We start from the raw sequence: 24,219 nt of genomic DNA, 5'->3' as shown, positions 1-24,219 counted from the left end.
TGAAAGAAAGAAAAAACTTCGGAGATGCATCTCCGAAGCAGAGGTATTATGGGGTTTTCACTGGACGTTCTCCCCATAGGGGGATCTACCAAGAAATTTCCTTAATTCGGGCATTAGGGTTTGAGTTTTATCCAATCCTAATTGTACTTGCTTGTGTTTTAATATAAGCATGTTTGTTTGAAAAAAAATATGCTGAAAATTAATGGTACATAAAAGACAAACACACATAAAAAATATTCTCAGATCCATCAAACCGAATTTTTTAAAATGAGATCTATTAAAAAATTTTATATTCTTTCAGTCTTTTCAATTGATTAAACAACTCATCTACATCTTATAAATATTTATAAAACTCTTCAAATATTTTAAAATGAGTCGCATTATACTCCACAATACTCATCTACCGAATTTTTATATATATATTTTTTCACTTATAATTGCACTTTTTTTTTTAATTCTCCTCATCTAATTATTTTAATTCCAAAGCTTTCCATAGTAAGCAAACCCAAAATTTATATAATCTAATACTTCTTAAATATTTTAATATGGTGTGCATGTCACAATCTTTTTTTTATAATATATATATATATATATATATATATATATATATATATATATATATATATATATATATATATATATATATATATATATATATATATATATATATATATATATATATATATATATATATATATATATATATATATACATACACACACACACATAAGGGATACTCAACCCAAATACAACATCAACCAAGAACTAACACACATACAAGTCTACTAAAGGAAATTCAATAGACATTTACACCATTCATAAAAAGAACACACCTTATAATTCTTACTATCTATTGCCAACCATAGCCACGAAACCAGTTTAATATTAAACACAATTTCTCAAACATCCCCTTCATCTACATTGAATAACCAATCATTTCTCATTTTCCAAATGTTTCATGTGGTAGCCATCCAAATTATGCTTTCCTTATTTTTCCCATAACTACTGTTAGAACAAGATTTGTTCTGATCAATATTCTGTGTTTTGATGATAACATTATATATGAATTTTGTATAAGATAATGTGGTACTCTAATCCTTTGCATTTCCATTTCAGGAAATACATAAAGAGTATGCACAAATCAGCGCTCAGAAGCACTGACTCAGAAGGTTCTGGATGACTACATCAGAACATGCTCTGGCAAGACATCAGAAGATGGTCAAGCAGAATCAGAACATGAACTGAATGCATCAGAAGAACGAAGTCAGAAGCAGAAGCACCGAAGTTCTGATTGGTATCACGCTCAAGCTCTTCAAAGTCAGAAGACAAGAAGATGCTCTGCACCAAGTTGTTGACTCTGATATTCAAACATTGTTATACACAAAATCTGAGTCCAAAAGAAAGTACCAGATGAAAGGCTGAAACGTCTAATCTCTGACTGACAAAAGGAACGTTAGAAGCTACAGAAGACAAAGTCAGTAAAAGCAGGAAAATCAAGGCTCGAGGTAGTTGACAAAAGTGTGAAACATTAAATGCAGAGCTGTACTATTCACACAAAGCATTAAATGCTCCCAACGATCATTTCCTCTCAACGCCTATAAATAGAAGTTCTGATCATAAGCAAAGTAGAACATTTGTGCATAATACTGAAACGCTGTCAAAATCAAATCTTACGAAATTCATCTTCAACCTCACAAACTCTTGTAATATTTAGTGAGCGTTAAGCTTAGAACTTAAGAGAAATATCACTGTTGTGATTACAGCTTTATTAGAAGCAATCTTACTCTTGTAAACATTAGTTTTACATTGTTTGTAAAAGGTTCCTAGAGTGATCAAGTTGTGATCTGTAGACTCTAGAAGACTTAGAAGGTCTCTAAGTGGATAACCATTGTAATCAGTTGGATTAGTGGATTAAATCCTCAGTTGAGGTAAATCACTCTAAGGGGGTGGACTGGAGTAGTTTCGTTAACAACGAACTAGGATCAAAATAATTGTGTTAATTGTTTTTATCTTACAAGTTTTTGAAGTCACACTTATTCAAACCCCCCTTTCTAAGTGTTTTTCTATCCTTCAACTACCACTAAGAGCCTTATTAAATAGCAAAAAATGCTCAGTGGTATCGTTCAACCTCGAATTCTCTTTATCCAGCCAAAGCAACACATGATCCCAAACTGAAACAATAGTGTGACTGTTAAAAAACAAGTGAAACACATTCTCTTCACTAACCGTGGAGAAAGGGCAATGATTCTCCATTGAATTCGGTATGATATTTCTTCGAATGAGTTGATGCCTAGTGAACAGCTTGTCAAACAACAGTCTCCAAATAAAAATTTTGACTTTCGATGGAACTTTTACTTCCCACAGTAATGCAATTACTTCCTTGATTGATTCGTTAATCTGATCCAAAGGCTCCACCTGCATTATTAGTTTGTAGAATGACAGAACATAATATTGTTTATTGGCATTTGGCAGCCCAACTTTATCCTGCATACCCCGAACCGAATGCAGATCACACAAAATGCTCAACAAAACCGCTTCCTCCTCTGCTCCTGCATCTACAATAGACAACGACTTTAACATAGGGACATCCCATCTTCAAAAGTTATCCTCCCAAAAACCAAATCCGATATCATCCCATCCTTACTGCAACTGCTAATTGTCTTTAATGCATTGTCTTAGGACATTTCTCACAATCCTTTGTAATTTTATTTTTGGGCTAAAGAAAAGTTATTACTTTTGAAAAATTATTTTGTTGGGCAAACAATGAATTAGAAAATGGATTTGCAAAACTTTCCTTAAGCTTTGTTTGAAATGATTTTCTATTCTGAAATTTCCAAAAATTGAAACAAATGTTTAAATTTTCAAAAATTGAAACAAATATTTAAATTTTCAAAAATTGAAACAAATATTTAAATTTTCAAAAATTGAAACAAATATTTATTGAGTTTTAAGATTTTCAAAATACGAAAATCAGTTTTAGTTTTGAATTATTAAATTAAAAAAAAAATCAATTTTTAATATTAACATAAAAATAAATATTCATGATAAATATATCTTGAACAAGCTTTTCATATTATTAGGTTTACAAATGTATAATATATTTAATTAATAATAATTTTATAACAGTGCTTAAAAGTGATAGTTGTCGACAAATGTGTGTCAAAGTGGTGATGGTGGTGGTTAGAGTGGTGCTAATAGGTGGAAGTTAGAGTAGTGGTAGTTGGTGGTGATGACCAATAATAGTTTACGATGATCGAAGTGGTGGTTATAGTGGTAGTCGCTGGTGATGATTGATGATCGGCGATGATCAAAGTGGTGTTGGACAATGATTAAAATGGTGGTTGGTGGTGACGTTTAAAGTGGTGGTTGACGATGATCAAAGTGGTGGCTAGTAGTGATCAGAGTTGTAGTCATAAAGGTAGTTATTGTTTGTTAGAAAAATGATAGGTGGACATGATGGTGATTAAAAGTGGTGAAAGTGATGGTATATGATTTTGGACCAGTGGTCGCATTCGTTAAAGTGGTGATCAAAAGTGATTAGAATGGTTGTCATAATGATAGTTATATGGAGATTTTAATGGACATGGTGGTTATCATAGGTGACCAGGGGCAGACTCACCTTGAGGCAGGGTGTGACTTTAGCCACCCCAGATTTTTTAAATTTTTTATATTATATATAATCACTACGCCAAATTTAAGCTGTAGCAGCGCAGCTACTAAAGCGCTTTTAGCAAAAGCGCTCTCGTAGGGCTCGCTAAAAACAAAATTAATAAACAAGGAAAAATGATGCAAAAAAAGCGCTCTGGTAGGGGGAGTTATGAGAGCGCTTTTAAAAAGCGCTCTGGTAGGGGGGTATGAGAGCGCTTTTAAAAAGCGCTCTCGTAGGGGGGTTATGAAAGCGCTTTTAAAAGCGCTCTTATAGGGTGGGTGCTACGAAAGCGCTTTTGGGATAAAAGCGCTCTGGTAGGGGGTGTTATTAAAGCGCTTTTGAAAAGCGCTCTGGTAGCCCATTTAAAAAATTATATATTTTACAAACACACGCGTTTTGTTTCAGATCTTTCTTCTTCCTTCGTTGCCCCGCCGTCCTCTCTCCGAAACCCTAGCATCCTCCGCCGTTCTTCTTCCTTTCAGATCCAAAACACACGAGTTTATGGTGAGTTGAGGTTCGTGTTGTTGCTGAGTTCGGTTTCGATTCTGAATCTACAAACCAAAACCGGGTGAGACCTTTCTGAGTTTATTTCTTATTCTCTCTTCCTCTCTCAAATTTCTGAAGGGTTTGTTTGATTAGGAAAGTGATGAACAAATGTTTGGGTTTGATGAATGTTTGTCTGGTTATGTTTGATGATGATTTGTGAATGGTTTTGTTTCTGATGAATGGTTTGCGTGTATGAGAAAGATGAACAATTAGGGTTTTGGTTAGTGTTTGCGGCTGTGTATTGTGATTGTTGTTGGATGAATATGAACAATGTATTTACAGTTTCTGGAGAGGTTTTTCGAAGATGATGAACAGAATTTTTTTTAGGGTTTTTGGTTGTTGGCTCTACGGCTCTACGGCTGATTTTTTTTAGGGTTTTTGGTTGTTGGCTCAATTGACTTGTTCTTTTATCAAAAACTATTTTTATGTGCATGTGGTTGTTAATTGATTTCTTATAAATTGGTTTCTGTTCTGGTATAGCACTATTTTTATTAACTATTTTGTCTTTTGTTCGGAGATGAGGAAATTTTTGGTTGATAGAGAAAATATTGAGAATGTGAATGTTGTGTAAATAATCACGTTTTTCTATTGTAGGTTGAGCTTCAAACAGTGGATGGACTGGTAAAGGATAGAACACAATGTGCCCCTGCCGATTATGTTCCACAGAATATGAATCAAGTAATGTACCCCGAAGTCTTCTGTGGCAGGATCGTTCGGGGTACAGTTATTTGATTCATATTCTGTGACACAATACAACATAGCTCAGGTGACTACTGGTTCTCCACTAAAGCATCAATACAACATAGCTCCAAATAATACAGGAAGCGCACATTGGTTGCATAAGAACTCGGAAGTTGTTTCCCATTTAGTTGTTTTGGTTTAGAAATATGTGAATTGGTTTAGTTGTTTTGGTTTAGAAATATGTATATATGTATTTTGATTTACATTAATGGTATATAATATAATACTTTTTTTGTATATAATCGATATCGATTATAATGGTATATATCGATTTGAAATGATAAATTATAGGTTCATGAAAAAATACTGCCAAAAAATAGTAAATTACAGGTTCTAAAATATTGCTACCAAAAGTGCAGGTTTAGAAATAATAAAAAGCATAAAAAAAAAAACGCAACATACGAAAGCGCTTTTGAAAAAAACGCTCTTATAGGGGTGCCTACCACAGCGCTTTTTCCTGAAAAGCGCTCTTAAAGGGGGGCCTACAAGAGCGCTTTTTCCAGAAAAGCGCTCTTATAGGGGGGGCCTACCAGAGCGCTTTTAAAAGCGCTTTCGTAGCCTATGCCAGCGCTGGCTTTGGCAGCGCTTTAAAGCGCTGTTAAAGGCCAAAAAAAGCGCTTTTAAAAGCCTTGCGCGTTGTAGTGAATATTTAGTTGTATTAAAATTAAGTTAATTTATAAATTAGGACACTTTTTAAGAATACTAAATAAAAAAATTATTTATAAAAGTCAATATTTCAATTTTCAATGCATTGAATAAACACATTTTTAAAAAAATTTATTATTTTAATCACTTAAAGAGTGTCCCAAGAGCATTGGTTAACATTTTCCATAAATTAGAAAAAAAATACTACGAACACACCAACTCACTTTTTTCTCTCTTTTAATATTTCTTCTCATTTTTCTTTCTCTCTCTCACGCAATAACTTCTTTTTCTCTTCTTCTCAAACCCCGCCATCTCTCATATTTGTCTCTTGTTCTCATATTTACTAATCCAAAAACCTCTTATTTTTTCTCCAAAATTTACAAAGATATAAGGACTTTCAGATCTTTGTGTAAAACTTGTGGAAAATAAGTGCAACACATTTGGTATGGTTTATAAGCTTTTGAAATTGACTTTAGTCTTTCGGTAGCAACTGCAAGTGTGAAATGTGTTTTTTCAGCTATGAAGTTTGTGAAGAGTCAGTTATGTAACAAAATGACTGACCATTGATTAAATGACCGTCTTGTAACTTTTATAGAAAGAGATGTTCTTGGAACAAGTAACAATGATGTCATTTTAGCTCATTTTCAAGAAATGATGATAGACGATTTTCATTGTAATGTATTGCATTAAATAATATTATTATTCATTTTTAATATGATTTAGTTCGTATTTTCTTTTATGTTTAGTCACACTAATATATGTTGTCTGGCTCTGTCCATGTAGGTTAGAAGTGATTGGTGATGGTCGAAGATAATCTCAACGATGGTCTATGGTAGTCACACTAGTTGTTAGAGCAGGGGTCGGCAACAATTGATGATGGTGTCTTAGTTTTAAAAAAAAAAAATCAAAACCTATTTTTTGGTTAAGTTATAGTGACATTTTATTTTGAAATAAAATTAGAAATCAACTCAACTTCATTTTACACGCTTATGAGACACTTACGTACAAGACCAACTAGTTAGTTACAATACTAGTACGTGTATGATTGTTTGGCCTATTACGGGTTGACACCTTAGTCTCTCATAAAGGGGTTTGTTCGGTTGATTTTAGTTTCATTTCTTTCTCTCATGTTTAAGCTAAATTTGTAAAACTAAATTTGTACTTGTATTATATTGTGTTTGCCTAAAAGTTACTCATGAATCATATTGTAAAACATATTGATAAATAGTCACGAGTCATTTTTCTTTTCTTTTCTTTTAGCACACATCTTTGACATTTAGGAATTAACACTTTGAATTTGAGTTTGACCATGTCGATATGATAAATTATGATATAATGCATTTTATTTGACATAAAATTTATTTTAAATATTTTATGTAATGTGAAATTTTTAGTCACATCTCTCACGTTTAGGACATAACTTGTGGCATAATAAATCTTACATAAATTATTTTGTGAAATATAAAATTTAGAGTTGAGTCTGAAAACTCATATGTATTGTGTTACAGAAAATTTTGAATATTAAAGAATATTTGTGTATAAACTTACGTATTACTATCAATTTTTCACATTTTGGTAGCGGGATTCAAACTCAGGTCATAAATTTAAGCTGAAACCTTAATATCAATACCAATTTGTTAAGCAATCTTAAATAGATTTTAATACAATTTAAGCCAAGTCTAATTCAGTTATTACAAAATCAACTTGTTGAATGAACTAGGGACAGATCTTCCACTTATAAACTTGGATATATCACCCATAAAGACGACCCATGTTGCTTCTTGAAACTAAAAAACCTTCTTGAAACTAAAAGCTACATGCTATCTTGCTCTCATGAATAAAATGGTGACATGTTACCTATGCACATTTGACCATGCTACCATAAATGAATACTCACATTATACCTATGCACATTCCACAACCTCTAATTTCAATTTTGTCTTTTATAAAAACAAATAACAATTTTTTTTCCAACTGGCCATACACACACACACACTCTTAACTGGATCTTGGAAAGTAGTTGCAATGGTTAGAGAGTCGTTGAAAGTGCAAAAGCTTCTTATATCCATATCCAACAACTTTGCATTGAGAAGAAGCTACTACATAGGTTCAAGGTACATGACACACCAAAGATTTTAACAAAACATAAAAATAAAGTTTGTTGGGGGTTGAGATATTGACATGTTGTTAAGTCTAATGAACACATTCACATGCTCCAAAAAAACTATACCACCATGACACACTCAACTCAACTCAACAAAACTCTCTCCTTATAAACACTACTCTCCCTTGAACTTTCCATCTCCAAATTAAATCTCTCTCCACAAAAAACTCTCTAACCCTTTTTCTTCTCTCTCTCAAATGGAGTCTCTCTCTTTAATTTTTCTTGTCCCAGCATTGTACTTGTGTTTCCTATTATGGAAACTATTCGATCAAAAGAGGGACCAAGAGTGTTACCTATTAGATTACCAATGTCACAAACCAACACAAGATAGAATGCTAGGGACAGAATTTTGTGGCAAAATAATCAGAAGAACCGAGAATTTGGGTCTAGATGAGTACAAATTTCTTCTCAAAGCCATAGTAAGTTCCGGCATCGGCGAGCAAACTTACGCGCCAAGAAACGTCTTCGAGGGCCGCGAAGCATCGCCAACCATCCACGACGGGATCTCGGAGATGGAAGAATTTTTCGACGACAGCATTGTGAAACTCCTAGCCCGGTCGAAAATTCCCCCCTCCGAAATCGACGTCCTCGTCGTCAACATCTCCATGCTCTCCACTCTCCCGTCTCTATCCGCGCGGATCATCAACCGATACAAACTACGCCACGACGTCAAAGTCTACAACCTCACCGGAATGGGCTGCAGTGCTAGTCTTATCTCCCTAGACATTGTTCAAAATATTTTCAAATCACAAAAAAACAAGCTAGCACTTTTGGTCACATCAGAGTCTCTTAGTCCAAATTGGTACCCGGGAAACAACAAATCAATGATCCTTGCCAACTGTCTCTTCCGCTCGGGCGGATGCGCGGTTCTTCTAACAAACAAAAGATCCTTAAAGCACAAAGCTATACTGAAACTAAACTGCTTAGTAAGAACTCACCACGGCGCGAGAGACGAGTCGTTCGGATGTTGCCTTCAAAAGGAAGATGAACAAGGCAAGAGTGGTATTTTCTTAGGAAAAAATCTCCCAAAAGCCGCAACAAGAGCATTTGTTGACAACCTAAGAGTAATATCACCCAAAATTTTACCAACAAGGGAACTCTTAAGGTTTCTCTTAGTCTCACTTTTGGAGAAACTTAAAATAATGTGTACTTATTCTTCTAAGTCCTCTAGTGGTGTAGCAACAATAGTAACAAAAAAATCACCATTGAATTTCAAAACCGGCATTGATCATTTTTGCCTCCACACAGGAGGAAAAGCAGTGATAGATGGAGTTGGAATGAGCTTGGATCTAAGTGAGCATGATCTTGAGCCAGCAAGGATGACACTTCATAGATTTGGCAACACTTCTGCTAGTAGTTTGTGGTATGTGTTAGGTTACATGGAAGCAAAAAAGAGGTTAAGAAAAGGTGATAGGGTTTTTATGATAAGTTTTGGAGCTGGATTTAAGTGCAATAGTTGTTTGTGGGAAGTGATGAAGGATCTTGGAAATGGATATGGGAATGTTTGGGATGATTGTGTTGAGGATTATCCACCAGAGACTTTGGTTAGTCCTTTCATGGAGAAGTATGGTTGGGTTAATCAAGTTGAGGATGTAAACAATGTTGAACTTCCTGATTTTCTTAAGTGATTAATTAAGGTAATTAATTGAAAAATTTAAGAAAAAAGAGGATTGAAGGAGTGTAATTTTTTTTATGTATACTAGATTTCTTGATGTGGATCAAGGTTATTTACTATTGTGCATTAATTTCATTGTTATGTATTAATAATATATACACTTGTTATTATTTTTATATAATGAGTTTGTCTACTTTTTGTTCATCTATGATTTGTTTCTATATTTTGTAAAAAATATTGTTTCTCTTTATATATATTCTAGAACATGAATCATATTTTGGATTAAAACAATTTGTAATTAGGATTTTGACAAAATATTTTTTTCTCGTACATTAATTTTAAAGTTCATTTTGATCTCTTAATTTAAAAAAGATTTATATTGGTCTTTTAACTTTCAAAATGTTTCATTTTAGTATTTTTTATCTAATTAGCGATGAATTTTAGTGACCGATTTTTAAATTTTTTTGTCGTTAATTAAACAAAAATGACTAAAATAAAATATTTTTAAAATTAAAAAACTAATATAAAATTGTTTAAATTAAAGTACCAAAATGAATCTTGAGATTAATACAGAATAAAAAAATATTTTGTCTAGAATTTTCGTATCTGTAAGACAAACTCTAGATTAGAATAACTCCATTGATCTCTTGAAAATTTCTTGAAAAACAAGAAAATTAAGACAAAGGATAGCTTTTTTGAATTTTTTGGTATAAAAATTATTTTAAGTCAAAACGAATTCATCAGAATCTCTTCTAAAATTAGAAGAGATCTTTATAATTTCATCCAAATATTTTTTTAGTATAGTTTTTATGTGTTACCATACCTTTGATTTGAATTATTTGTTTCAATTTGTTGAAATAATTAATTTGTAAAAAAAAATATGAAAAATAAATCTTATAATATAGTTATCATTAATTCCTAGCAAATTTTACTTGTGCAAGGTATTATCTCTTCTAAAGACTAGTTTGGAGTTTTGTTGGATACATATTCATCACATTAGAAAGAACTATTTATGTTAAAAATTATATTCTATAAGTACCTTTAATTTTATTAGGTATCAATATTCATAGACAAAATTAATTTATTTAAAAAAATAAATTAATATAAAAAATGACATAATAATAATAATAATAATAATAATAATAAAATAATAATAAAATAATAATAATAATAATAAATTGTTTGGTAATATCCTTGAATTCCTAAACACTAAACTGGTAAGAGTTTTACTATGATGTGTCTGAAAATAATTGAATAACAATGATAGTTTATAGAAATATTGGAAATATATAATGACCAATGACATATTTATTGCACTCTGTCATACCTTTAAAATCACTATACCCATTCTTTTTCTTCATCATTATTACTGTTAGGTTTACAAAAACTCCCAGAAAGTAAATGCACCATCCACCATGTAATTTTTATTTTGAGCCCTCTATGTTCAACTCCACATTTTCTTTTCCATTTTCTCTCTTTTTTTCAGTGACATTTATTTTGTTGGAGAGAGATGCACCTAGGAGAACATTGAAACCTTCCAAATTGCCTGTCAATATACTCCAGTTAGGGACCCATGCATTACCTGTAAGGGTAGGGCTAGCTGCAAAACTGGCTTTAGAGCTGTTGCATTCAATTTTTAACTGCATTCCATATTTTAACTTTATGGATCATAAATATGTACACGTCACTAATAATTAGTTGGTTCAGTAATGATTGACGATAGATCTGATAGAGAAAAATACAGTTTAATTTTCACAACTACGATTAGGAGGGGACTGAAACCACTTTGATGCGCCGATTCGGATTAGTTAAATAGTATTAGTTTCGATTTGAAATAGTAACAATAATGAAATTTTCGGCTGAGTGACATAATTTAATTTAGCATAAAAAGAGGTTAGAAAGAGACAAAGTTACTTACTACAACTATGAAATAATTAAAGTGAGCAGCAACAACAAATGTGGTGAGTTGTGATTAATCAATTCAGCACTTGTAGAAGCTACCCAACACAATAAATGCAAACAAAAAGGGAACCATGGATTGTGCAAAGAACAAATATGTGATACTAGTTAAGGCCCCATCGAATAGGGTCATGACTTGACTTATGAAAATTTATATTAAATCAAATCAAAGGTAGAGTGCCCCTCTTAACTAGTTTCATTATCATTTTGCATTATTAGCCGAATGTTTAGCTGTGATTGAATTATGTTGCCAAAAATTATACAATTTGGATGGATGCAATAAAAGTTATGTGCATCAACTAACTAGATTAGAAGTAGAGGAAGGAGTTAGACTTTTATTATGTGGTGAATAAAATTTTTTATTGTGACTAGAATTGTAATGAGTTAGACTTTTATTATGTGGTGAATACATTTTTTGATTGTGACTAGAATTTTAATTCTTTTATATAATTTTTCTAAGTCTTTCTATATTTTTAATTGTTTGACGATATTAGAACATAAACCGGAATATAAATTAGAATAGAGAGAAACACATAAAAGTTTTGTTCACGCAGTTCGATCAAATTATCTATGTTTGCGACTATAGAATATTTATAGTTCTCTTTATTTATACATTGCACACTTGACTTTGCTTTGCTCATGTTAAATCTGCGCAAAACACCTTCAACATAGCTTTTGAGACAACCATAATTTATTAGCTCCTTGTCTCTGTGAATTTTCATCCCAAGAATATTCTTTGCAGCGCCCAGATCCTTCATATCAAACTCCTTAACCAACTTGATCTTCAACTCATTTACATCATGCAAATGGTTGGAAACAATCAACATATCATTAACATAAAGTAAACAAGAAAATAAAACAACCATCAACAAGGCTCCTCACATAAACACAATAATCATAATCACAACTTCTATAGCCAATCTGGAGCATGTATGAATCAAAGTACTTGTACCACTGCCTTGGAGACAGCTTCAAGCCATACAAAGACCTCTTCAATTTGCAAACAAGTCTGTCGTGTTCAGTATCACTAAATCCCTCTGGCTGCTCCATGTAGATTTTCTAATCTAGATGACCATGGAGGAAAGCTTTTTCACATCCATCTACTCTAAATGCATATCCATGTTGGCTACCAGGGCCAATACTACTCTAATAGAAGTGTGTCTAACAACTGGACTGAAAATATCATCATAATCAATCCCCTTCTCCTATGAATACCCCTTTACAACTAGGCGAGCCTTGCACTTTTCCCCTTCTTTTTCTGTTACTGTTGGCTATTTCTTGTACATCCACTTGCAACCAATAGCTCTTTTTCCTTGTGGCAGCTGAACAAGATCTCATGTCTCGTTATTTTTAAAGGACTTCATCTCCTCCACCATAGGACCCATCTACTTATCTTTCTCCTAGCTAGCCATAGCCTATCGAAAAGTAGAAGGGTCTCATGAAATGGTAAGAAGAGCATATGATGCTAAGTCTTCAAATCCATATCTCATTAGAGGTGTAATATGATGAGAATCCTTATCACGCACAAGTGTATAGTCTTATAATCCAGTTGAATCTAGGCCTGGTTCATCTTGTTGTTGGGCTACAATCTACCTTGGAGTCAGTGATGGCGCCTCAATGTCCACCTGAATCTTATCCTGAATGGAATATTTTATCAAAGTATTTGGCATAATTGTCACATCTGATTGTTTCAATATTGATTACTCATCAAATATAACATCTCATAACTTGGATCCCATAACTTGTACCCCGTCACACCTTTATTGTAGCCCATAAAGATGTGTTTTTTTGACTTGGGGTAAAGTTTAGATCGATCCTCGCTAGAAATATGCACATATGCTGGACACTAAAAAATCCTCAAATTACTCAGCTAAATGGGGATACCCATCCATACCTCCTCTACAACTTTTTCATCCAATGAAGGCTATGGTGATTTGTTGACTAGATAACATACCATATTGAGTGCTTCTGCCCATAAACCTTTTGAAATAACAACATTCAACCGAGGGCACCTTTCTTTCTCTGTTTGAGTCATGTTCATCCTCTCTACAACACCATTTTTATGTGGTGTGTCTTCCTCATAGAAAAGTGCCTCTGGATTCTATTCTCCTTACAAATGCTCGAACATTTTGTCAGTATATTTAGTTCTATTATCATATAATAAATACTTTATTTTTCTCCATGCGTGGTTCTCAACCTTTTCCTTCCACAATTTAAACTTGGCAAAGACCTCAGATTTATATTTTATAAAATAAACCCAGATCTTACAAGAAAAAACATCATTGAATGTCACAAATTACCTGGAATCTCCAACGGAGGGCTCTTTTGTAGGTCCCCCCAGACAATTAATGGAAATAGTGTAAGATTCCCTTGGTCTTGTGTTGCCTTGTCTTGAAACAAACTCTACACTATTTCCCCAAGAACACAATACTTGCATAATCCAAGTGTGCAACTGCGAACACCCTTAAAAAATTCCTCTTATCTAAATCCATCATCCCATGTTCACTGAGATGACCTAAACGCATGTCCCAAAGTTTGGTTGCATCACTATCAGTTTCAACAGATGCCACATCACTCAACGGTTCCCCCTAACAACTTATTAATGTTTCCTGCAGTCCTCCTTGCCATCATCATTGTCATTCTACTCTTGATAACCCTCATGATGTCTCTATCTCCATATGAATGGAACAAATGACCATTATCTTAAAGAGTACCCGGAGAAATCAAATTCTTCCTCAATTCTGGAACAAAACGCACCTCATTCAACGTGTGCACGTCACCATCATCCAAAGCAATTTTAATTTCCCCTTTTCAGTGATGGTATAAGTTTTATCATCACCTAAATAGACAAAACCAAAATCACCTAATTTAAAAGAGTTAAACCCTTCCTGGTGCGGCGTCATATGGTAGGAGCACCCATAATCAAGGATCCATGCATCTGTGTACTTTATAGATGAAACACAAAGAAAATCCTCTTCAATGCATGAACCATCAAAATGAACTACATTTGTTGAACAATTGTTTCCTGACTTGTTTGGACGGTCCCTATTCCAATGGCCAATTTGCTTGCAACCATAGCATTTTGTTGTCTTTCTCTCCTAGGACTTGGACCTCTTTTTCTTTCTAGAACTCAATGTCATACCTGAAATTCTGGTATAACAGATCCAGATGTCTTGAGAGATGTCGAGACATGTGATCTGTCAAGAAACATTAGCAAGGTGTATACACATATTTATGCCAAACTGAAAGATAAATGACACTAGTAATTGTTGACCCAGTTCGGTGACAAACACACCAAGCCAAGAATGAAGTCCACTATCAGCAGTATTAATTTGAAGCTAAACAGTCCCAATTTACAACTTCTCACTTAATCCCTACCCAATGACCCTTCTACCTAAATCCTCTCTAGATATGGAATATCCCTATCCCACTTCCTAACACCACATGGATGTTGTACAGTTCTCTAGTCCCAAGAGATGTAGCAACGACCTAATACCCAACATTCTGATTACACGGACAAACAGTTTGGAAGACACACTTCCATGACAATACCTAGCCAAGACTCTTGACTATGAACACTAACTTGGGGTTACTTCAAAGCTTCCTCCAAGAACAATACACCTCTTACCTACAGGCTTTGAGGTGAACAATATGTCTCTTGCTTCACAGCTTCGAGACAGACACAGTAACATTCCCAAAATCCGGGAGGTTTACCTTGACCAACCCTAATGATTACATCTTTTCTATTCTTGGTTGTCTCTTTTTCTAGGCTACAATACTTCTATTTATAACCTATTCCCAACTGGATTTGGGCTTCTAATCGCAGCATATTTGCTGTTACAAATCAGTAAAATCTTCTGCTAAATATTAGGTCTTCAATCAAATCTTTCTAAATTGTCTCCAATTATAGAAAGTCTTTATTCTTCAATATTGTGATTTGATTCTTCTGATTGATTCTCCAAATATTCTTTTTGATTCTTCAGACCTGTTAAATCATGCCTTGTATGATTTGCACAATATTCATAAATATTCCGCACTCTTTTGTTGCAGTTAAATCATAAGTTATTTAACTAAAACTCTTCACTTCCGCTCAGGCATGATGTCTTGACATCCCATGTGACATGTTATTCCAGATGTTGAATTACTTCAACATAACATTTTCTATCATTTTAGCGGGACTTCTTTGGTTGTAACTGTTCTTCTTATTTGCAAGTTTTACATCGTATGATACATATTGTTTCTATTTATAGTTTATCCAAACATAATTGCCAATTACATAATTCAGAGAATTAACAATCTCCCCCTTTGGCTTATTTTGGCTAAAACTATATATAAAAATAGTTAATTTACATCTTCATCTTCGACAAAGATCTTCATCTTCGACAGAGTCTTCAAAGAAATAACCTTCGCTGTCTCTGATCTTCTTTAATCTTCACTAATCCTCATTGTCTTCATACAAACTCTCTCCCCCTTTTTAGCCATAATACACAAAGCCAAGAATTGTCAGATATGATTTATATGTCGTGACATCTTGTTTGACAATACCAAGTAGCCATATCAGACTTAGTTACCACAGAACCCTAACTTCAGGATAAGGAAGAAACCTGAAGACATAGTAGTGTATACTTCTTTGAGTAGTATCCTCATGAGGGTAACATTTGGAGTACATGAAAATAAGGCTGGCAGATACTCCCCCTCAACTCAATACTCTCAAATGACTGCTAAGATAAAAGTTTGATTCTCAGAAAACCACGAGAAGCCTTTAGAAGTGGGTATTACTCAACCTAAGCTATCATTCCTTAGGCATATAGGAATAACCTGCAACTCCAGGTAACTCAGAACACAAGTCACAACTGTGTTTATAAATCAAATTACAAGTCAAAATAAAGACATCATTTGAACATGATATCTTATTCAAATACCTTGTAATCCTGATACCATTACTAACATAAGACTCTAGTGCTAATAGAAGAAATTCTCACTTCCAAATTTATCACAGACAGATACTGGAGGAATTTTCAAAATTGTACCTATGAGGTTCTTTACTCGTGCCCTACTAAACGACTTATTGGTTGGAAGGTACTCAACAATTTTAATTCGCAGAGGAAGATGAAATTTCATATATATATATATATATATATATATATATATATATATATATATATATATATATATATATATATATATATATATATATCCGCAAGCATAGGAGATGACGATGGTCTTGGTCTTGATCTCATTCAAGACAGATCAGTATTCTAGGAAAATACCCGAATTCAAACATTCCTTTCCAAGCCTACCGTTTAATGCCATCTCTTGTTGAGGACTAATTCTTCAGAAAAAACACAATTAAGAATAATAGCTCATTGCACTGTCACTTACACATCCTTCTGACTGTGCATTATCTTATCCTTCAGAACTTAACCTTGTTGGTCCTACGGGGAAAATGTCTTTAACATGTCAAGACATTGTCTTCTTATTGCCATATGAGACCAACACATCTTCTTCTATCAGTCTGTGAAGCTTAGCCAGATGGCACACGAGTCCATACTGGACCCTGAGTGTTCTTCTTTCACTTAGGCTCATCTATTTAACTTCCACAAGATATGTGAACTTTTTATTTTCTCCCCAAATCTCCCATGACGTTACAAAATTGAACAGAACTATGGCTTGACACTATTTGTACCATTGCAACACCAACTTACAGATATCCCCGCAGCTTCTTTTGCATGTGTACCTAATGCTCCAGTTGAAGATGAAATCTTGAGAACAAGAGGAAGGCATATGAAAGTCTCCCTGCTTTCATTATATCTGCACATACCTAAGTATTGACTCACCCTGTCACAAACAAGCAAGGCTCTGGAAGCCCATAAGCACTTGAGCACTTAAACCTTCATTTTAGAGAGCAATCATATCTACTACTAGCTTTGAGGTGTCATACCCCAAATTTGTCCTACCCTTTATTTCTAATTGGCCTAGGCTTCTCATTTCATATGAATAATCTTTTCACTAGGACATTAACATAACATACATCATTAATCAATAAGCTTTGCAAAGGGATCGAGGTTGTAAATAGAGTTGAGGTTTCATACGGCTTAAAGTCCATACTTCGTGCAGGGTGTCATCTGGTTTATCCTCCGATTCCAAGTTTGGTTCATTTGATTACTGGGAATACAAGCTATTCGTTCGAAGCTTCGCCAAAAGGGTGTGAATTCATTCCGTTGAAGGCTGTATTGGGCTACTTTCATTTTTAAGACATTTGATGAAATTTTGACTTTCGGTCAAAGTCAACCATGGAAGGTTGACTCTATGACTAAAGTCCATAACGAATTCTCTTGGGTCTTTGTCTTATGAGGTTTGTTCAAGCTGCAAGTTGAGAGAAATATTTGAAAATTCATTGGAATATTTGAAAAGAAAAGAATTCAAGCTTTATTTCTTTTGGAAAGAAGAGATGCCACGTCCCACTTTTCATTCAATACATGATTCAACATTTTTTATCAAGAGTCACGTACACAATAGTTACAAAAAAAACTACAAAGAAAAAACTTAAGCTTATGCTACAAAGACCAACTTGCTCCAAGTTTCTTCAGGTTTCCACCATCCATCATCATCATTATTTCTTCATAAACCTGTTCCATACACACAATTCCACATCAATTCACAAAGAGAACAAAAACATGCTAACATTTCTAAGACATGTCAACCATAACCTACACCACATACATACATACATAAACCAAACTCATACATACCGAAGCTTGCAAACCTGCATCAAACTAAAGAGCAGAGTTCAGAAATCCAGAATAGTATTAGATTAGTTCACATAAACCAGTTCAAAAATTCAGAAACAGATTCCATCTTCCTCTCTTCATCAATCAATAATTGCATCTTCGTCATCTTTCTCTCAATTCCTCGCATTCTCCTTCAATCCGATCCCCTCCATCTCTTCCATTCTTCAACCTGCATAAACAAGAAAAACAGCAGCTCATTCCATAGCCATTAACCTTTCTCTAAATCCCTAACAGTTCTATACAATTGTAACCAACCGTTTCCAGCTCGCATGAACCAAATCTTTCACTCACTCAAGTTATTGCAGCACATCCAAGATCGAGAATCCGCAATCATTAATGCCATCAAAGCAAACCTGCACATATCAGTCAAAACCACAATTCAGCATCAGCTCATTTAATGAATCCTACACAAAGAAAGACCAGTCCATACAGTCCCCATTCAAAACCATACATTCATCAAAATCTATAATAAAAATAGTTCACAACCAGCACCTTCGCATCACCCTCAAGCAGCTCCGCATCGGCATCGTTCCTCACCACCAAGAAACCTGCAGAGCCAAAAACATGTTAGTCCCACATTCAAAGAATCAAAAATGTGCTACAAACAGAGTCCCACATTCAAGAAACTGAAAAAATACCTTGCAAGCTATAATTCTGAGTCCCACATCTAAGAACTCATGTTGATTGCCCAATCATTGCCCTATAAAACCAACTTCACCCACCTAGAAATGGACACCTAAGCACTATCACCATCATTGTCTCGCTTGCAGACTTTGAAGGAAAGATCGTGAAACCACAGTTCAAACATTCTCACTCCCACACCTCTCACGTACACGCACAGTGAGGAAGCCATTGAAGCTCACTATCAGAGCTTCAAGAGGCTTGTGCTTGGCCCCTTCTCTCATCACTCAGCAGTTTCACTCGCTCTCGGCAATCTCTCAGAATCTCTCTCCGCAACACGCAATCAACAACACTCACACAAAATTCAAAGTAAAAAGATTAGAAGAAGAAGAAGCTAGAAGAATCAGAAGCAAGAGCGAGGCAAGAGCGTGCATACCTGAGCATTCAACTATCATTCTCCGGATCATACCTCTTCGCATCCGCAATCGAAGAAGCGTCGGACCTGTCTCCGATAGGTACACCGTTAAACTTGTTTATTCTTCATCTTCTATCTCTTTTTCACCTTCGTGCGGCATCGTTGTGCATATTCGAACTCATAACCCTTGGCGCTGAGTCGTTCTTACGATTCAAATCTATGATGACTGGTTATAGTAGGTTTGGAGAGGATTTGAGAAATTGATACGAGGTTCGAGTAATAGAACGAACGGAATGAAGGATAGGGGTTGCGCGGTGGGGGAATCCTCGCCGGAGTGGTTGAAAAGCCGCCGCCACGAGTTTTCGGGAGAGGGGAAGAGCGTTACGCGAGGAACCCTAAATCCTCTTTTAGTTTCACCCGATTTCACCCTTTCTTTATGTTCATTAATCCTTTCTTTTTAATTTCAATTAACTTGCTTCATTAGCATCTGAAAATAATAATGTTTGGATCAAACAATTTAGCCTTGGGCCAGAATTACTCATGCACCCCCTATGGCCCATTGATCACTTTTTTTGCTGAAAGAAACATAACAAAAACAACTTTGGGCCAGGCCTGGCCTTGCGCCCCAATTCCTTTTCAGGCCTTATATTTCAATTTCTCACCCCCAGTTTCTTTAATAAAAAAAAGGACAAATAAATAAAATTGTTTTTCCAATTATCTCTTTTTTGCAAATTAATTTTTCTTTAATAAAAACAACAAACATCTTCCTATCAATTAGAAACTTAGAACTTTATTTTCTTTTAATTGTTTTAATTGTTTGATTCACTTGCATTTTGATAGTTCTTTCATAAAAACCATATAAAAAAAATAGTAGTATTTTTAATTCACCTTTGTGCTATATTTTTGACTTGTTCTTTTTCATGCCTTTATGCTATTTTCAATATTCTACTTAGTGCTTTAATTTCATGTTTCTTTTAATCCTAACCTTAGGTAGAAACCATGATAACATTAGGTAGAAATTCCCTTCATACTTAGGCTAGTTTCTTTTTCTTTTATAACCATAAAACACTTAATAAATACTTGAAATAAAATTCCCCATAAAAAATACCAAGAAAACTCATAAAAAATGACTAATAAATACTTTGACTAATAAAAAGGGAATGGAAGCTTGTAACTTCCCTTGCTTAAGGGATGTTCGAGTGCTTGGAGCTCCCTTGCTTAAGGGTTCCATTCAGGCGTAAGTTCCCAACCTTTAAAAAACACAAACCAAAGAGCAACTCGAGTTTCCCTTGCTTAAGGGATTTCCTCGAAACGCTCAAACTCTCTCTCTTCTCTCGCTTTCTTAAGGGCACCGTTATTTCCGCTCCATTGCATCCTAGGCTGTCCCCTTATGCAAGAGCGCGAACGTTAACGCCGCCCAACTAAAAAACACAAAAACAAACAAAACTATGGAGCCGAACTACGGCGCTCTGATTCCTGAAAAGGATACGTAGGCATCAAGTCGCGGGGCTTGAACGAGCACACTTGTAAATAATCCTTCTTTTCCCCGTATTTCTTTTGCATTCATTCGCATGTAGACATAGACATAGTACACACCCTTTAAATAGAAACAAACATAGGTGGATACCATCGAGTACGATGGGCGTGAGGGGTGCTAATACCTTCCCCTTGCGTAACCGACTCCCGTACCTAGATTCTCTGGTCGCAAGACCCTGTTCTTACCCTTTGTTAGGTTTTCTGATATTCCTTTCCCTTATGGGATAAATATATTGGTGGCGACTCTGTTCATTTTTCGCGAGCGTGCGACAGCTGGCGACTCTGCTGGGGATACCTAAGCAAGTCGATCCTAGCCTTTGTTTGTTTTATTTTATTGGGTGTTTATTTGTTTTATGTCTATACCTTGTATATATGTTTGCATGTTTATTTTATGCTTGCATATCATGTTTATTTCTGCTTGCACATCATGCATATGGATTATATTCTGTGTTCCTTGGGGTCTTCTGTTCTGTTTTGCAGGTGGGGGGTTTGTGTGAGGTAAAAGGCCCACTACCCAGGCCAAGTTACACATAGGATTAGCGTGGATGCTCATGTTGACTACCGTAGCGCTTGCTATGGATGAGTTCAATATGGGGTACCACAACTGGGCGAGGTTCTTTCATGGAACACTGTGTCTGGCACGCTTGTTGCCTCAAACACTTTGTACCCCATGGGAACTGTAGACCCTAGTGACCATTAGGGACCACTTGTCCGTGTCTAGACTTCATACCCGTGAGTTTGGGGAGGGACAGGATACTAGCCTTCATCATACCCGGATTTTCACATTGCAATCTGAAGCCGAAACTTTGAACTCGTCATACCCAGTGTTACTCAGATATTCAGAATTGCGAGAGGCACTCAGTCTCTCACCACATTGCACCATGACACATCATGTTACTGCATCCACCTCACTTCATTTGGGGAGAATTCTAAAGTCCACTTCAAAATAAGAAGAAAAGAAAAAGGAAATGAAAAGAAAAAGAGAATATTTTACTTCACAAAAAAGAAAAGAAAAGAAAATATGCAATTACGAATGGACTTTAGGATTCTCCTGATGAAATGCATTCCACCATATCATTTAACATGCATGTTTATTTATTTTCAGGAACATTTGGCTTTGTCTCCGACCAACTCATGGCTCCTGCATTGAAGACTGGTAGTCGCAACATCTCTTACACATTTCTAAATCCGAATCTGGATTCTCTCGAGTGTTTGGTTAAGAAGATCACGCCGGATGAAACAACCAGGTTCCGTGAAAAGTATGGGTATATTCTGAGTCTCCTCAAGATGCCGTTCACCAAATACGAGCAAGAAGGAGTTCATACCTTGCTTCAGTTCTACAACCCTTCTCTCCGTTGCTTCACGTTCCCTGACTACCTTTTGATTCCCACATTGGAAGAATATTCTCTTTTCCTTGGTGTTCCGATCAAGAAGGGGGAAGTTCCGTACTATAGCACCATGGAGGCTCCCACTTCTATTGAAATCTCCAAGGCTCTTTATTTGAGCAAGTCAGTTGTTGATGCAAATCTTTCCGAGAGAGGAAGATGTCAGGGTTTTCATATGGAGTTCCTGGTCAAAAGAGGGTGTGATGCTGCTGAAGCGAAAGAATGGGACACTTTTAGGGCTATCCTGGCTCTAAGTATCTATGGTATCCTAATGTTTCCGAACGTGCCTGATTTTGTTGACATGAGCGCAATCCATTTGTTCATTCTACAGAATCCTGTTCCTACACTCTTGGGGGATGTTTATCATTCAGTTCATCAAAAGAACCGTCAAAAGAAGGGATTGGTCAGATGTTTTGCTCCTTTGCTATACCGTTGGTTCAGATCACATTTGCCTGAACGTGGAGCTTTCGTCGATAGTAGGCACACCTCTAAATGGGCTGAAAGGATTATGGGACTTAGAGCCAAAGACATTGTATGGTATAACAGATCTTTGGAAGACAAGGAGGTTATCATGAGTTGTGGAAAGTTCAATAATGTGCCCCTCATGGGTATTAGAGGTGGGATCAATTATAATCCCGTCTTGGCTAGGAGAACTTATGGATATGCTTTCGTCAATCCTCCTGAGCAATCTGAGATAGCTGAGAACATTTTCTATCATGTGGTCACCGACAATGGGCAGATGACAGAAGCTGTACAAGCCTGGAAGAACATTTGTTGGAGAGACAAGAAGCATTTTGGTCAAAGGGACTGTGCGACTTATGAAGACTATACTAAGTGGGTCGAAACTGTGGCTAATACCCAAGGGATGCCTTTCCCTATTAAGGATCCTTTGTACCCTCCTGTTGGCGCACAACCCAACATTGTCTCCATGCCTCGTTATAATCAGACTGTTGAGCAGAATCGGAAATTGACTGAACAAATGGAGACGATGCAAGTTAAGATGAATACCGATAGGCAAGAGAAGCTTTCTGCCCTTCATAAATTGAAAATGAGAGAAATAGAGCTTGAAGAGTTGTACGCCAAGGGAAGCACTTCTCAGAAGAGGCCGAGAGTGGTTGCCGATCCCAAGTCCACTAAGATTCAAGAGAGGAAGATCAAAGAGCATTATGAGGATCAGTTGGCGGAATTGACAAAGAGGCTCCAAATCCAGACTGATATAGCCAAATCAGAGAAAGCCCGTCGAAAGAGAGCAGACAAGCTCCTTCTGGAACGTCAGGCAAAGATTGAGGGGTGTTACGAAGAGATTCGCAAGTTGAAGGGTCGAATGGAGGAAAAGGGCCAAAGTGATACTCAAGCTCAAGAGGAAGCCAGAGGTTGGGAATTGAGAATCCGTTACTTGGAGACCATGCATTTCAGAAAGGACCTATTAATTCAAGAAGTTGTTAAAAGACCAACCCATGCTAAGACCAAAAAGCTGTTTGAAGAAATGAAGGCTTGGAGCTATAAGAACATTGGAGATAGCCCACTTCGTCATTTGGACATGGGAGATCCTGCTTAGTATTGGTTTTTGTTATAGAATCACAACCAGTCTTGTTGGATGGGGTTCTTATTTCCATTTTCTGTATTGTTGGCTCATGAGCGCAGAATATTTTGTACTTCAAACATGGTTGTGGAATTAATGGATTATGGTTGTTTATCTTGGTTGCGCTTCGTTATTTCTCATTATCTTGTAGTGTTGGTTCGAGACAAAGCCGAAAATTCTTGAAAATAATATAACATGCACACATGCACCCATGCACTCATATCATACTGCATTTTCAGGTTTTTATCAGATTCTAATTGGGGTCCCTTCCAACAACAGATTTCTTTTCCGACGACGAAGCTGACTTTCTTACATCCTTACCGCACCAGGAGCAACGAGAGAATCATGGATCAATTTGAACAGAGTCAAGCTGCCCTCCGTAGGGATATGGATGTTATGGGGGAAAGAATGACTCAACTTATGGAGACTCTGCATGTCGTTGTCCAAGGACAAGAGGAGCTCCGAGAGAGCGTCGCTGGAATGGTCAAAGATACTCCTACCAACTCTGCTGATGGGGGAGTAAAAACTAAAGAGATTCCTGTTGAGGGAATAGCAAAAGTAGTGGATGAC

At 35.7% G+C, this 24,219-nt stretch overlaps 3 protein-coding genes across 3 annotated transcripts; 2 read left to right on the top strand and 1 right to left on the bottom strand.

Moving 5' to 3' along the window:
• Window positions 1–2,070: 2,070 nt before the first annotated feature.
• On the bottom strand, window positions 2,071–2,580 carry LOC131605103 (uncharacterized). The gene has a single exon (XM_058877499.1). The coding sequence runs from the start codon at window positions 2,578–2,580 to the stop codon at window positions 2,071–2,073; it is 510 nt and encodes a 169-aa protein (XP_058733482.1).
• Window positions 2,581–7,719: 5,139 nt separating this feature from the next.
• LOC131601927 (3-ketoacyl-CoA synthase 12-like) lies at window positions 7,720–9,442 on the top strand. The gene has a single exon (XM_058873855.1). The coding sequence runs from the start codon at window positions 7,943–7,945 to the stop codon at window positions 9,371–9,373; it is 1,431 nt and encodes a 476-aa protein (XP_058729838.1). The 5' UTR covers window positions 7,720–7,942; the 3' UTR covers window positions 9,374–9,442.
• Window positions 9,443–21,816: 12,374 nt separating this feature from the next.
• On the top strand, window positions 21,817–23,832 carry LOC131605102 (uncharacterized). Its single transcript, XM_058877498.1, has 3 exons — window positions 21,817–23,002; window positions 23,129–23,543; window positions 23,712–23,832. The coding sequence occupies exons 1-3, from the start codon at window positions 21,817–21,819 to the stop codon at window positions 23,830–23,832; spliced, it is 1,722 nt and encodes a 573-aa protein (XP_058733481.1).
• Window positions 23,833–24,219: the final 387 nt, after the last annotated feature.

The sequence above is a fragment of the Vicia villosa genome, linkage group LG5 (genome assembly GCF_029867415.1).
Source record: "Vicia villosa cultivar HV-30 ecotype Madison, WI linkage group LG5, Vvil1.0, whole genome shotgun sequence".
Classification (NCBI taxonomy): Eukaryota; Viridiplantae; Streptophyta; class Magnoliopsida; order Fabales; family Fabaceae; genus Vicia; species Vicia villosa.
This window is presented reverse-complemented; position numbering and strand designations above follow the sequence as displayed.

Excerpts from the sequence above, each read along its gene's own strand:
- LOC131601927 (XM_058873855.1), top strand. The coding sequence starts at position 7,943 with ATGGAGTCTCTCTCTTTAATTTTTCTTGTCCCAGCATTGTACTTGTGT.
- LOC131605103 (XM_058877499.1), bottom strand. The coding sequence starts at position 2,580 with ATGTTAAAGTCGTTGTCTATTGTAGATGCAGGAGCAGAGGAGGAAGCG.
- LOC131605102 (XM_058877498.1), top strand. The coding sequence starts at position 21,817 with ATGGCTCCTGCATTGAAGACTGGTAGTCGCAACATCTCTTACACATTT. Across the intron at positions 23,003-23,128 it reads CAACATTGTCTCCATGCCTC|AGCTTGAAGAGTTGTACGCC; the intron begins GTTATAATCAGA and ends TGAGAGAAATAG. Across the intron at positions 23,544-23,711 it reads CATGCTAAGACCAAAAAGCT|AATATTTTGTACTTCAAACA; the intron begins GTTTGAAGAAAT and ends TCATGAGCGCAG.